Genomic DNA, 15,033 nt, shown 5'->3' on the forward strand with positions numbered 1-15,033 from the left:
CATATTCGACTATAAGCCATCTAGAGTCGTCAAAGTACAACTATTTCTATTCGAGAACTTGAATCGAGAACTCGGACCGATTTCTAGTATCGTGGACAGGCCTTAATAATTCCTGTTACAACAGCCTTATTAATATTTAATGTTTTCGGCTCTGTAGGTTTAGGAGTGGAATTACGTGCACAATCGAATTCGATCAGTCGACTTCTAATGCGTTTCTGCTCTACAGTTTTTTTGTCAAAAATCCAATGATAAATAAGCATGAACTAAGAAAACTGTAGAGCAGAAACGCATTAGAAGTCGACTGATCGAATTCGATTGTGCACGTAATTCCACTCCTGATCAGATGTTGGCTTCATAATTACACATTTGGAATTTGAAGAATTGAGTCATTAACTCACGCTGACGAGATTTTATGAGTTTCCAATCTTTAAATTGCACTCTATTCCTCGCGCATAATTATTAAATATTCTGTAGATTTTATTTTATAAAAGAAATATTGACAATGCGATCTTGTTTTGCTTGGACAGGCTTTCAGGCATGGTTTCCTGGATACAATTTATATTCAAACGGCTATTATAGATAAGGTAAACACGTAATCGTAATAAAGGAAGAAAACTTTGCTATAGTAATGCAATATAATGATGCTATGATAATAACATAATTGTGTGATAGAGCGCCTTTAAAGTAATACAAGCAAATGAGAAATAATATTTTCTCACTATATTAAAGTTACAAATCTATATAGTCTATATAAATCTATATACATTATTGATTAATGATTCAATAAATAATAAAAAGAAATTATCGATGGTTATTAATTACAACAAATAAGAAATAAAAAATATTTTCTCACTATTAAGGGGGACACCAGGGTAACCACTCAAAAAGTAAAGGTGTTTTTAGAAATTTTTTTCAAAGAAACTGTACAACGAATCTTTCTGTGACTTTCTGAATATTTTATTAAATGTATTAAAAAAATAGAAATAATCTTTTCTAATTAATTTAGAGCCCATATATTCACTGTCCAGAGCTCGAAAGTCAGCGTTCCAAAAAAAAGTTGGTGGTCGCGTTGACAACATTTCAGCCATACAGTTCATCTGAAATAAAAATCCAAAATATTTATGAACTATATACCAACGACTATTATCTGACGTAGAAAAAAAATAAAATTATGAAAAAATGACAAAATGGCAAACCTTTGAAAAAAATAGACGAAAAAATAAAGCCCTTTCATTGATAAAAAAATTAAAAGGGAGTAATAAAAAAAATCCTACATCGGGTAAAAGAGATGGATTTTGTGAACAAATTTATATTATTGCGACCTTAATTATAGTAATCGGATGCAGAATTTTTTAGATCTATTGTGAATGCGGTTAAAAAAGTCCTTTTTGAGAAAAATGCGTTTAAAGTTTCAGTAGTCACACATTCATTCAAAAATAAAAAATTAATTAACTTATTTCTAATCAGCTATTCCTGAATCATATAGCAGCTTTTCAGCATTCGAGTTTTCGTAGGCATTGTTGTTTTTACTTCTTTTAGCTTGCAAACGCTCCTCGTGCGTGTTTTCTCACGCGTGACGCTCGGCCATAATGGTACGTTTCGTGTCCATTATACAATATTGATACAAAGGGCATGCTCCGATATTACTGCCCGTACTAAAAATCTATAGTTTACGTTACGTATATTATATATTTTCAGTACTGGCAGTAATATCGGAACATGGGGAAAGTTTCACCTATCCTCACGCCTAATATCTCCAGAAGATTCATCAGACTTGTATCTTGTATGTCCATCATTAAATAATATTGTGGCAATGTTAGCAGCAGTTTTTATTGTAAAAGAGCCGTTAAACGATGTCTTCGGCGCAAACTTCCAAATGATAATAGCGTTGAAACTCTCGTTATTATTTTGATTAAAAATACTGCTTGTATTCAGACAATATCCCTTTTGCTTTTGCTTGCTGTCACGAGCATCAAGAGTCTTCTCACAATTTTGATGCTGAAGAATTTTTTCGGTAGAAATTTTATGAAAGAAAAATTAGTAAACAAACTCTAATAACGTTAAAATATAAAAATAAAAACCGGCTATAGAGAGCGGATACGGGTCAAAGCGCGAACAATAAACATTTGTCTTAAACACAAGAAAGATTTTATTAATTCAAAAACCAAACGTTTCGACCCCTCTTCGGGTCATTCTCAGTGACTACATGAAACAGATACATACAATAATTAGCAAGTGCCAATCGTGTGACCGAAATACGCGGTATCCCACGAAACACCAAACACCATTCTCTCTGCGAGGCGCCTCTGATCGATTACAGCCGTATAGAGAATGGATGTGTGTCGTATGTGCACCACAAATCACTATAAAAACAAGTGTTAAAAAACTAAAACTGAGATAGACAAAAGAGTGAACTTAATTTTCAAGAGGTACTCATCGAGAGAGCGCAAAGGCATACGAGGGAGCACGCGACCGATCCGCACTTGTCAAAATATCCATCGCGAGTAATTCAAAATATAACTTTGACATTATATAACAAGTTAGATGTTTGTCATTAAATAAACATTGGGGGAGGGGGGAACCTTGTGACCGAACATTATTTTATTTTTGGTAAACTTTTGATAATAGGGACATAAATATGGTCTAGACATTCCGTTTCACTATTGTATATATATATATATATATATATATATATATATATAAATTAATATATATAAATTAATAGTTTTTTGTCGTTTAATATAAAACATTTCTGACAATAGTCTTTTCTATAAATTGAGTTCCTCATCCAATATCTCAACAATATCCCGGTTAACAAAATCTTGATTAAGCAATCTGTGATCAGTAATCACTCATTGCTGTATCGTATGTGTATTTGTGTTTATGATTTCGGTGCTCACTTAATTTGGTTTTTAAAAATCTTTTAAAATCTTTAGTTTGTTCAACAGAGGATGTGTCACAATCGGTACACGATATTTTGTACACGACATTTTTATGGAAGTATCTATGTAACGTGTCTTTGTATACTTTGATGAACCGATTTAATTTATTAAATCCCGTATACCTATGTCAATTTTGTATTTGTTCCCTTAAGTAAACGACCAAATCGTTCTGAGAGTGTTGAGACATCTATATGGAATGTTGAAAAAAGAAGCTTATGAAAAAACGTTGCCCAAATAGCCTTTTTCATATCTTGTATAGAGTTACTATTGCGACGTATTGCAAGGCCATAATATGTAGTCAATTCTTCAATTAGTTTACCAGTTGATTTACCTTTTCCGCCGAGGCCCTTTTTTCTTTCTTTGCAGCTACGCAATCTAGAACCCATGTGTTTTTGTATGTGATTTACACATTCTTTTTTTGTTAACATTATGTGAAATAAACTGTACAATTTTGTTATAAGTTGTTGAATCACCATCGCCTATGTAATTTACATATTTCGCTTTGTGTAAGTTTTCAGCTCTCTTAAACATTTCGACGATGGCATCAGATTCCATTTCACCTGCGGTGCCGCTATGATTTGAGTCGCATTTATCAGCGTGATCCTCCTTCCAAATTTCATATTCTTCTGTAACAACTTTTTTTCCACAGTGTACATGTCTTGCAGTATGCTATTATAATTTAAAGGCTCGTCTACAATGGCAGTAACAAAGTTGTAAGAGTAGAGAGTATACTGTTTTAAAGGCTCGTCTACAATGGCAATAACAAAGTTGTAAGAGTAGAGAGTATACTGTTTTAAGTGATGTAAGACTGGGAGTAACGAAATGGGCAATTCCCATTTCGTACTCCTACTTCTTACTGTCAATGAGTGTTGAGGCGCGAAAATTTAATTGTGTCAATCAGTGTCGAGTGTCGATGTGCTGACAGTGGTGACTGTTCGTGGTGCTGACAGTACAGATACATGAACGATTTATTTGCGCGATTCGTGTTTTCATATATTTTTATAAAATGGATAATGAATATTATGTGGAAGGCGTTGATGACTATGGCTATGACTATGGCTATGAAGAAAATAAAGAAAATAAAGAAAACATTGAAAATGATACAATAACGTATCAAAAAGGACTTATTGCTATTGTGAAAGCTAACCCTGTATTATGGGACAAAAAACAAAAGGAATATAAAAATGTAAATAAAGAACTTGCCTGGGCCTCTGTGAGTGAAGTGCTAAAAAATATTTCTGATAAGTAAATTTGCATATATCTAAAATATACTGTATCTATTTAGCGGGAGTTGAGGTTATGTATGAGATACTTGTAAGAATGTACAGTTAAAAATATGATTAATGTTTCCTATTTGCATTTTGCAGATTCAGATGGTGAGAAGGAATTTTACAAAATTCGACAAAGATATGGAAAGGAGCGGCGTAAAGTAATTATGTCATTGAAAGGAAAATCTGGACAAGGTGCCGAGCCTATATATGTTCCTGAATGGGAATTGTATGAATTATGCGATAGTTTCCTGCGTGAAGTTATCATACCTCGGAAGTATGTTGACCACTTAATTAAAATAATATTAAAAAATCAATATTATGTATTTACAATGATTATAATATTATAAAAGTAATATTGTATGTGTTACAGAACTTCTAGTAACTATGTCAAAAATGCTATACCTGCATCAAATGAAATAGCCATCTCATCTCCTACTCTATTTAAAGTAGTTGTACCATCACAAAATGTTAAGACGCCTGTAACTAATCGTATCATTACACCTATACAAATTCCTAGCACCAACTGGATATCATCGCAGCTCTATGAATCATCACTATCCAGTATGTATTGCATCATATGCTGAATGATTTTACAAATGTGTTATATATATACAGGGTGTCCGGTAATAGTCGCATCAACCGTCGTGTGCAGGTAGAGCTAGTTAAACCGAGTAGAAAAGTCCTCTACCATTTTGCGATATTCTCAATAATAAGAGAGATATTAATTAATAAAGATCGGCCAATTCGCGTGACGACGGCGAGAAGAGACAGCCCAGTTTTATGTCGTTACTAAGCATGCGGCGAAAAGAAACAGTATAATGTTACACGGTTGCTAAGCGCGCGATAAAGCGGGGAGGAGCGCTTTACAAAAGACAGTAACTCCATACGAGTAGCGCTAACTCTGGACCCCCGAGTGGGCTGTCTCTTCTCGCCGCACGCTTATCATCGCGCGAATTGGCTGATTTTCTTTAATTTATTTCTCTCTTATTATTGAGAATATCGCTAAATGGTAGAGGACTTTTCTACTCGGTTTAACTAGCTCTATCTGCACACGACGGTTGATGCGACTATTACCGGACACCCTGTATATATATATATTATTAAATATTATGTATTATATATAATGTATTTATTATAAATAATGTATTATATACATATAATTTTATATAATCAAATTTTATATAAGCAAATTTGTAGCAAGAACAGAGCAAAGCTTGTCGTTACAGTGCGGATCGTAATTAATAATGAATTAATGAGCTCATTAAAAGGATTTTAATTAATATTAATTAAATTTTATATAAATAAATAAATAAATATAAAAATAATTAAAATTTTATATATTTTTTATTAATATAAATAATAAAATATAAAGAAATTTTAATTATTTTCATTTAATTATTTATATAAAATTTAATTAATACTATTAATTAAAATCCTTTTAATGAGCTCATTAATTATCATTATTAATTACAATCCGCACTGTTACAAGCCTATTTGCTCTGTTCTTGCTACAAATTTACTATTATGTCATGCACGCCAAGGTTTGCTTTGTTATTTGCATGAATTTTGCGTCTCATCGTGCCAGATCAAACCTTGCCCTGTTCTTGCCACAAATTCGCTATCACATCGTCAGTGTTTGCTGTTATCTAGATAAAATTATATAGATGATCATCTAGATGAAATTTTGACGTTATCTTATATTTATATAGATAATAACAATATGTATTATCTATATCTTCATCTTAGATAAAAGAAAGTGTTATCTTTACTAAATTATCTGGGATGAAGTTCGGATAATTTAGTTTAGGGCCATAGCACAAAAATCCGTATATAAAAGTGTCGTCAAAAATGAGAGGAATAGGACGTGAAGACGGCCAATCTCTATCATCCTCTATTCGACGCTGTGAAGAAAGAGAGAGAAAAATTGGCTGTCTCTCTCTCTCATTCTTTCTCTTCACGTTGTTCTATCTCCTTCATTTTTGCTAATCACATTTAGTTTAGTACACTATTTAAATACGGATGGCGCAGTAGACAATGCTTTGTGGCGACTTCTGCCACTCGACTCTAAGGCCGGTATTCATAGTCGGTTCTTATATTTAAGAATGTCTTAAGTACAATCTTAAGATGTGATTAGCCAATCACAGAGCCGTATTTGCATCTTAAGACATTACTTAAGACGGTCTTGAAATAAGAACGGACTATGAATACCGGCCTAAGTCCCTAGCGTGCGAACCAATCGGCAAGCGATTGCCGATACTTGCGCGCGTCTCTTTATAGCTCGTCGGCGCCTGCGCGCGTTTATAATAGGGATGGGCGATTTTTTCAAAAGAATCGATTTTTTGAATCGATCTAGATCGGAAACTTAAAAATCGATTTGCCAAAAAATCGACTGTCAAAGAATCGATCCATCAAAAATCGATTTTTTAATTTAATTTTACAGAATATTAAATATTATTTAAAATAATTGCACAATTTTTTATTATAAATTTTGTACGTGAACAAAACATAAATAATTATTGTTTAATTTTGTAATAAATGTTAATTTTTTATTTTTGGAACGTATATATTTATATATTGCACATAATAATATAGTATTGCATATTTTATATGCAATTTACATATTTTATATGTATATTGCGATTTTTTTAATTTAAATCACTTAAATGTAAACAAAAAAGCAGGTACTTCAAATGTAACTTAAACTGAAAATCTGAAATATGTTCTTAAAACAAGTACAAATGTTAATCTGAAAGGTGCCAATCTTTCATATCTAAGGAACTTAAAAATAATAATCTAGAAAGCCTATCACCTTTCAGTCGATTGCGATTATCTAACATTATATTACCAGTACGCGGAAAAAGTCGTTCCGAAGGAACTGATGTTGCTATAGTAGACAAATACTTAAGAGCGATCTTACTTAAGTGCGAACTAGTTCCTAATGAAGTCCAATACTGTATTGGATTCGTTTCTAATGGCAAAATATCTTGACTTAGATAATTTTTTAATTGACTGTGTAAGCCTGATCCAGAATCATTTTTTGAAATCAAATCATTAGCCTTCGCAACTAATGAGCTGTGGGTACTCCATAAATTAGTTGAGTCGACTTTAGTTCGCACGTTCGCTTGATTTTCGATATCTACTCGTTCATTCTTTGTTACATTTTTAACAAATTCATCAATTTTATGAATTGCATTAGAGCACGACAATGGACTTTCAAAATATAATTTACGAAATCGCGGATCAAGTATTGTTGCAATTGCATAATGCTCGTTATTTTCAATGTTACCGAATCTGGCATTAATTTCTTGCAAAATATACCTTTTCAAATGTTTCCCAATGTCAGATTCTGGATTTAGCTCGTTTATCTTACCACGTAATAAATAAATCATAGGAATGACTTTGCTAATTGTAGGATATTTTTCGCCAGATATTTCTGCAGTTATTGTTTCAAACGGTTTTAACATTTTTAATATTTCTTGAATAATCGCTACTTCAAATGCGGATATCATAGGCGGAGAATTGCGCTGATTAATCAAAACCGCACTCACATGATCAATTATTTGCATGAATCTTTCAAGCATATAGTAAGTAGATGACCATCGCGTAGATATTTCCTGAATTAATTTCAAAGAAGTTTCTGAAGCGCTTTGAATTTTGCGTAATTCATCCGCCGCAACAACGCTATGTTTAAAATAACTTACAATTGATTTAATTTTATCAATAAGTTGTTTTAAATCTGGTAACTTTTCAAACATTTTAGCGGGAATAAGATTTATCGAATGAGCGAAACATGCCACATGTTTTTTTTTGCCAAAAAAAGTTTCTACTGCTTTTACTATATTTGCACCATTATCTGTTACTACGGCTTTAATTTTACATAATGGGATGTTCCAGTCATTACAAATAGAAGTTAAAACGTTTCCTAAATATACTGCAGTATGTCTTTCATCTAATTCGTAAACGCCTATTGATACGGAAGTTAGTTCGCCGTCTAACAAAAAATGAGCAGTTACGCCTAAAAAACTGACAGTATTTAAAACTTCGGTCCACACATCGCAGGTTAAGGTGATTGTAGTTGCAGTCGACAGTTTATTCATCATGAGAAGTGACAGCACTTCATACTTATTGTCCATTAATTCTGTGAATTGTTTTCGAGCAGGAATTTTGTAAAGCGGAACAATAACTTTTACAAAGTATTGAAAACCATTTTTTTCGACCGTGTTTAATGGCATATTGTCTTTGGCAACCATAAATAAAAGGGCATTGGTTATCTCTGCTGCCTTAGTACCTCCATCTGTAAAATAACAGGTCAATAAATAATTTACTTAATTATTAATATCATTGTTTATAATCAGCAAGGTTATTATTATGATTTATTTATTACGTAAAATAAACAAGCTTAATTAAGCAGAATTGATATTGAAAAACATTTAAAAAAGTAGATTTTGCAAGAAATTAATGCAAGATTCAGTAACATTGAGAATAATAAGCATTACGCAATTATTTATAATAATAATAATTGTAAATATATAAATAAAAATTAATTTAGTATCTAATATTTATAATAATCTATTATCATTTATTTTCATCGTTAAAAGATCTTTTATCAAATTATATCTTGATATATTTCTGTCTTACTTTTTCTTTACAAATTTAAAAAATATTAAAATGCAGTTGCTAAAATAATTTACCTTCAAAGGATTTGATTCTTTTTATTGCGGTATCAATGCATGGTTGTGATGATATTTTTTTGTGTATATTGGATGTAAATGTTTTTGAGCCATCAATAACCTGTAAATATAATTTTTGTTATTAAAATTTTTTAAACATGTTACTTGAACATAACAATAATTTATTTCACTTATAAATTACCGATAATAAACTCATTTCAATTCCCGTACTTGTACTGGGAATAAGATTAATATTAGGCATAATATTCTCTGTGTCGTCAATCTGGAAAAATAAATTTTGAGATATTAAGTCACTAAATGATATATTTGTAATATTCTTTTATTTTGTTTAACTAATGGAAGTATCAAATATATATAAAAATAATTTTCCTCTGTATTATACTTACAGATGAAGTTTCAGTAGGACTCTCTTCAAGCACTGTAACTTGGCCATCAGTTTGTAATTGTGTCTCACGATTGTTTGTAATAATTTTGTGACACCTTTTTAGATGGTTGGTTAGGTTAGTGGTATTGCCACTACATTTAACTTGTCTTTGGCATAATTTACAAGTACCACCATGTGGATCTTTTATGAAATATCGCCATACACTACTTTTTAATTTACCCATTTCAAACTTTTCGCTCTTTTAATATCTTTGCCTTTATCATTATCACACTTTTTTAGTCAGGACAGCTGCGAATAAATAAGAAAGAAATGCCAACAATATCACATGATCAACATCACTAACTCTGTGACCTGTGATTGGCTGACAGCTGACACGAGCTGGTCACATGATCCTGTTATTGTCTTTCTCTCTCTTAGGCCGGATTCACAATGAGAACTCGTGTTCTAATAACATCCGACTGTGGGTACTTTCCGATTCACGCATAATGCGCATAATGCATCATTTATCCTTGTTTAACATTTGGTGAACAACAAGGATAAATGATGCATTATGCGCATCATGCGTAAATCGGAAAGTACCCTACGATATACGACGTAATGAAAAACGGGTCTAAGGCAAAAAACGTAACCATAGGATCGATCTCTAGTTTCAAGAATCGATTCATTGGATTAATCGAAGGCTGTAGAATCGATCTAAAAAATCGCGAATCGGATACAAAAAAATCGATTCTTTAAAAGATCGATTCAAGATCGCCCATCCCTAGTTTATGGCTGCTTTCCTTTTAGGGAACACAATCGACATTTTTGACACAAATCGACACACGTCGCTTTCCATTTAGAATTTCATTCAAACTCAATCAACACTCTTCGACTCTGCTCGGGAGGAGAGTTGGAGTGTGTTTTTTGACTAGTGATGTTAAAAATGAGTCCTGGTAGCATGCGCACACAAGCGTAAACAGTATATGTGCTGCGCAATACGCTCTGTGCGAACAACAGTCCCATTTCGATGAATCTATATAATATTTATATTTATTATTTGACTTGTTTGCATGCGATAAAAAATTACAATGGTAAATACTTATGTACTTTATAATCGTAAATAACGATTTATATTTTACATTAATATAAGATTTGTAACTTTCATTAATACATTTATAACTTAGATTTTAGGTTAACTTTTTTATTAACTTGATTGTAGGATTTCAATTCTAACATTTGTGCCACTTGTGAAGGCATTTTCATTGATGCGGAGGCATTTAATAATCATAAGTGCGAGCCATTGAAGAAGAGGGGAAAAGACGAATGTAAGCATACTCTCCAAGTCTTTCACAGCAACAGTTTCAAATCTTTAGAATTAATCAATATTTTTAGATAGTTTTCCATAAGTAATTGAAATTATGATAAAAAATTCCTAAATTGATATCGAGGTATACATTTAGATTTGTGCGTCATATGTAATGTATGTATTATAGCATTCTATTGGAACCCCAATGCCACATTAAGTTTATTAGCTGCATATAATGCTATGCAACCAGATAAAGAAAATGTTAAAAAACATAGAAACTTTTGGCAGAATCTTGCGAAAGAATTACAAACATTAGGATATAATGTAAGTATAATTGCTTTTTATATATATATGGATTTGAAATCCTCGATCGGTATAAAACATAACTAATAAATATTATGATTAATGAATTTTAGGTGGCTGCTGATCAGACCAGATGGAAATTTAATGCTCTCTTAAAGAAATATAAAGAATGTGTCGATAATAATGCCAAATCGGGAAGAAGTCCAATGACATTTGCTTATTTTGACGAAATGCAAGATATGTTTAGACACCGGAAAAATATTAATTGCAATCACGTAATCGGTTCTTCAGTTTTTGGAAATAAAAGATCATCTTTATTCGAATCTGAACAGCAAATATCATCGGCAAGAAAACAAGTGTCTTCATTTACATCTGAAATTTTACCAACAAAAATTTCAAGAATGGAATGCCAACAGGAATTATTAAATATGGCATCACCTTTCGAAACACCACGTTCTGAAACGCCATGTTCTGAAACACTACGTTCTGAAACACCATCTTCTGAAACATCATGTTCTGAAACTTCATCTTCTGGAAAAAGAAAAAAAAGTCGAGCTGGATCTGCAACATATATTGGCAAAACAAAATTGGAATTAGAAAAGCAATGGTTGGAACATCTAAAAGTATTAGCTGAAAAAAATCAGAAAGAAGATGAAAAATTGAAGAAAATAGATGAGAAATTACAATTGAAAGAAAAACAGTTATTATGGAAAGAAATGATAGTAAATAGGAAAATGCAAAAGAAAGAAGAGAGACATAGAGAACGAATGAGAATTGAAAATGAAAAATGCCAATTATTGAAACAATTAATAGAATCAAAAGACTCATTTTCGGTTAATAATATGCTGTCATTTAAAAAGTAAGAAATATGTATTTTTATAAAAATAATTTTTGTTAATAATTTTAATCAATAATTTTTATCTTTAAAAGTTTCAGTAAAATATAATGGCCAGTATTCTCAAATCACTTTAATCGGTAAAAACGCAACTATAGTAAACTGTATTCTTAAAAGCGCTTTTATCGATATAAATAAGTTGAGAATATGGGCCAATATATTTATAGTTTAAACAGTTTTTCAAACAGATTCTTTTGTTTTGTTATAAAAAATATGTCATTATATTTTATTAGGAAGTTTATATAATAATTTTCACAAAGTTCCTATACGCCAAAGTTTTTAGTTTTATTATTAAATAATAGTTTTATTATTGAATAATAGTTTTAATATTAGTTTTATTATTAAAAATTTTATGTTGTTACTAAATTAATAAGGCTATAAAAGTTTTCAAAGTAATCTCATTTTAACAATAAGAACTATTAGTTTATTATTAATTATAATAGGTTTCGTTTGATCGAGTCATTACATAGTACATAATGTATTTGCATAAGCTTCTCAAGAGATTTTTTTTCTATTTTAAGCAAATGTATTGAGTAGTTGTATATCTGTGATAAAGGTTTAAAAAATGAATAGACAGAGTACGCACAAAAATAATTTTATTTCTGAAAGTACAAATACACAGGGTTATAAGATTTACAAATATGATGTAATTATTTGTTTACTGCGGAAACATTTCATAAAATAAACTTGATCTTCGATCGTTATTATTTTCTTCGTGTCTGTGATTTTCTCTTTCATTTTCTAAAACATCTACAACATTCGCATCATTATCTTCATCATATAAATCCATACCATCATCAAGACCATCGATGCATATATTGTGTAAAATACAACATGCAATAACGATTTGAACTATAAATTGAATATCTTGATATTCGTTGAAAAATTTTAAACGTCGAAAACGTCCTTTTAATACGCCAAAAGCCCTTTCTACTGCCATGCGCGTAGACGAATGTATAAAATTAAATTCAATTTGTCGTGCTGTGAGTTGGCCATTATTTTTTAAATGGTGGTACTAACCAAGATAGAGATGGATACGCAGAATCACCTAATATAAACGTTCTATTTGGAAATATTCTATCCTTATTATTTTCTGATTCCCAATAAAGACTTGACCGCCGTAAAACTCTGGCATCGTGGAGTGATCCAGGTTCACCACAATAAATATTTGTAAATCGCATATCAGACGTAACAACTGCTTGTAATATTATCGAATAATTTTTTTTTCTATTACAATAATCAGCAACGTTTTCTTTTGGCTGTAGAATGGTGATATGCGAGCCATCGATTGCTCCTATGCAATTTGAAATTCCTCTCTTATTTTGAAAGCCTTGAGCAACTGCAATTAATGATCCTCCTTCTGGCCATTTGATTACATCATCTAATTTGGTTTGAATCCAAGTAATCACTCGCCGAATCACTCGAAATATTGATGATATGGATACGTTAAATCTATCCGATAAAGTACGATATGGCTCACTGTTACTTAGAAACCATAATGTGATTAGTAAACTCCATTCTGCAGTTATTTTCGGTCGACCAAATGAATGCGATGGCAGAATTCCACTTTCTGCAAGTTCATCTATAAATTCAAGTACAAAAAGGATAAAGGAAGTTTATATAAAACAAATAAAAGTAAGTAATAAAAATAACAATAGTGAGAAATAATCAACTATTTGATATTCAGAATTATACAAAATTGCAAGTATATTTCATAAATATCAAAGGCGAATAAACCTTATTCTATAAACTATATCTCTATATGAGCTCTAACAAATGTGAAATAACTATAAAATAAATTAATCATAAAATTTTATAAAAAAAAAAAAAATTTAATTAATATCTCAGTTATACTTTAAAAGGACCACAACCATATGGTCGAAAAAGTCGTAACTTAGACAAATTTATTGGCTAGTTTTGGTCTATTAATTTAACTACCCTGTTGATTAATGTACTAGCGATATAAAAATAAAAAACATTCATAAAAAAAAAAATAAATAAATAAATAAATAAAATAAAATTTTATATTTATTTTTATTTTAGGATATGCCATTCATTAATCCGTACTATACAACTAACTGTGAAATTACTCGATCTGACATATTCTCATTCATGAAATACGTAATAACAGATCATTAATATTTTGAAAACATTTTTGAAAATTAAAAAATTAAAAAATGTAGTAATGTAATAAATAATTTCCATATATACCGATTAATGTCATAACAATATTACGATGTAATCTGAAATGCTCTTTGAATTCTGCATCTGTCCAGCTATGTACAACTTCGATATAATTTTCAACTCGATGTCTTTTATGACCAACTAGCAGTATTTGTAGGATTGGAAACAGAATGTCATGGTCATGATCATCATATTCATCGTCGTCTGTTAAAAATTCATCTTCGATATTGCTGCTGTTGCTACTACTACTACTGCTACTACTACTGCTGCTGCTGCTACTGCTACTGTTATTTTCCACCAAAAAATCAAGTAGTGGATTCATCTGAAGAAATTATATAATAAATAAATATATATATATATATATAATAGAAATATAATAAAAATTAATAAAAATACATTAATATACATAATAATACATAAAAATATATGTATACATATAAAAATATACTCTCAATTTGTTTACTCTTTCTAGTTTGTGTATTAAATATAAAATTATTATAAATTTTCCTTGGAATTATATCATTATTTTTTATATTTGGAAAAGCAATTAAAATGACAATAAAACTTTATTTTTATGATATATTTTAACTGCTAAAAATATTTATATACAGTATAATATATTGTACATACATTTATAAAATTTGAAAACACGTTTGAGAAGTTTTTTTGTTACGATAAATCTTACGATAAAGCTTACGATAAATCTGTTTGAGAAATTTAGGATAAATGTAAGGTTAGGTATTAAAAGTTCGTACACATACTGTGCATAGCGCGTTCCATTTATACTGTAACAACAGTGCTCGAGTGCGTTAACCTGTGTCGATGTGTGTCTCCTAAAAGGAAAGCAGCCTATAACTCTCTCGCGAGTGTTTCGCGTGCGGATCGTTTCCGCCTTCCAGAGAAGGCATGTGCTTTCCTCTCACGCGTGCGAACCATCGTATTAGAGTATGAGCACAATGCGACGTAACAGTGACGTAAGTCGTAAGGCCATCACACACAAATTGACATAGCTGCATGTGCATAACATAAGACCGCCTGGACCAATGAGCATCGAGTATTTAGTCGCCATATTGATTT

The 15,033-nt window shown here is 30.9% G+C and overlaps 5 protein-coding genes and 1 long non-coding RNA gene across 8 annotated transcripts in view; 3 read left to right on the forward strand and 3 right to left on the reverse strand.

Annotated features, from left to right (window-relative positions):
- The window catches only part of LOC145932988 (uncharacterized), a 218,765-nt gene that overhangs the window by 113,298 nt on the left and 90,434 nt on the right, over nucleotides 1-15,033 (reverse strand). The window lies entirely within an intron of this gene.
- The window catches only part of LOC145937289 (uncharacterized), a 114,593-nt gene that overhangs the window by 43,499 nt on the left and 56,061 nt on the right, over nucleotides 1-15,033 (forward strand). The gene's annotated exons all lie outside the window — the stretch shown is intronic.
- LOC145937296 (uncharacterized) lies at nucleotides 2,694-4,722 on the reverse strand. 3 transcript variants are annotated; one of them, XM_083040270.1, is made up of 4 exons: nucleotides 4,616-4,722; nucleotides 3,416-3,577; nucleotides 3,274-3,317; nucleotides 2,694-3,129 (listed from the first exon to the last, which is right to left on the reverse strand). In XM_083040270.1, the coding sequence occupies exons 1-4, from the start codon at nucleotides 4,707-4,709 to the stop codon at nucleotides 3,070-3,072; spliced, it is 360 nt and encodes a 119-aa protein (XP_082896396.1). In that variant the 5' UTR covers nucleotides 4,710-4,722; the 3' UTR covers nucleotides 2,694-3,069. The 3 variants fall into 3 exon arrangements, with proteins under 3 accessions (XP_082896396.1, XP_082896409.1, XP_082896401.1); XM_083040283.1 differs by having other exon boundaries at nucleotides 3,390-3,577; XM_083040275.1 differs by having other exon boundaries at nucleotides 2,699-3,317; nucleotides 3,390-3,577.
- On the forward strand, nucleotides 3,592-4,692 carry LOC145937312 (uncharacterized). The gene is made up of 3 exons (XR_014425537.1): nucleotides 3,592-4,155; nucleotides 4,310-4,487; nucleotides 4,564-4,692. It is a non-coding gene; the product is annotated as an uncharacterized LOC145937312 (long non-coding RNA).
- Nucleotides 6,895-9,695, reverse strand: LOC145940537 (E3 SUMO-protein ligase ZBED1-like). The gene is made up of 4 exons (XM_083045794.1): nucleotides 9,291-9,695; nucleotides 9,086-9,166; nucleotides 8,905-9,004; nucleotides 6,895-8,507 (listed from the first exon to the last, which is right to left on the reverse strand). The coding sequence occupies exons 1-4, from the start codon at nucleotides 9,510-9,512 to the stop codon at nucleotides 6,955-6,957; spliced, it is 1,956 nt and encodes a 651-aa protein (XP_082901920.1). The 5' UTR covers nucleotides 9,513-9,695; the 3' UTR covers nucleotides 6,895-6,954.
- On the forward strand, nucleotides 10,065-12,435 carry LOC145937274 (uncharacterized). The gene is made up of 4 exons (XM_083040235.1): nucleotides 10,065-10,359; nucleotides 10,488-10,593; nucleotides 10,762-10,898; nucleotides 10,991-12,435. Exons 1-4 carry the CDS (start codon nucleotides 10,357-10,359, stop codon nucleotides 11,738-11,740), a joined length of 996 nt encoding a protein of 331 aa, XP_082896361.1. The 5' UTR covers nucleotides 10,065-10,356; the 3' UTR covers nucleotides 11,741-12,435.

This window comes from Prenolepis imparis, unplaced genomic scaffold (genome assembly GCF_030444845.1).
Source record: "Prenolepis imparis isolate NDT839.2.m4 unplaced genomic scaffold, iyPreImpa1.0 SCAF_1, whole genome shotgun sequence".
NCBI lineage: Eukaryota > Metazoa > Arthropoda > Insecta > Hymenoptera > Formicidae > Prenolepis > Prenolepis imparis.

Excerpts from the sequence above, each read along its gene's own strand:
- LOC145937296 (XM_083040270.1), bottom strand. The coding sequence starts at position 4,709 with ATGATACGATTAGTTACAGGCGTCTTAACATTTTGTGATGGTACAACT. Across the intron at positions 3,578-4,615 it reads GGCTATTTCATTTGATGCAG|TTGTTACAGAAGAATATGAA; the intron begins GTATAGCATTTT and ends GTGGAAAAAAAG. Across the intron at positions 3,130-3,273 it reads AAAGGGCCTCGGCGGAAAAG|ATGTCTCAACACTCTCAGAA; the intron begins GTAAATCAACTG and ends CATTCCATATAG.
- LOC145940537 (XM_083045794.1), bottom strand. The coding sequence starts at position 9,512 with ATGGGTAAATTAAAAAGTAGTGTATGGCGATATTTCATAAAAGATCCA. Across the intron at positions 9,167-9,290 it reads GTCCTACTGAAACTTCATCT|ATTGACGACACAGAGAATAT; the intron begins GTAAGTATAATA and ends TTATTTTTCCAG. Across the intron at positions 8,508-8,904 it reads AAGAATCAAATCCTTTGAAG|ATGGAGGTACTAAGGCAGCA; the intron begins GTAAATTATTTT and ends GTTATTTTACAG.
- LOC145937274 (XM_083040235.1), top strand. Across the intron at positions 10,594-10,761 it reads GAAGAGGGGAAAAGACGAAT|CATTCTATTGGAACCCCAAT; the intron begins GTAAGCATACTC and ends TATGTATTATAG. Across the intron at positions 10,899-10,990 it reads TACAAACATTAGGATATAAT|GTGGCTGCTGATCAGACCAG; the intron begins GTAAGTATAATT and ends AATGAATTTTAG.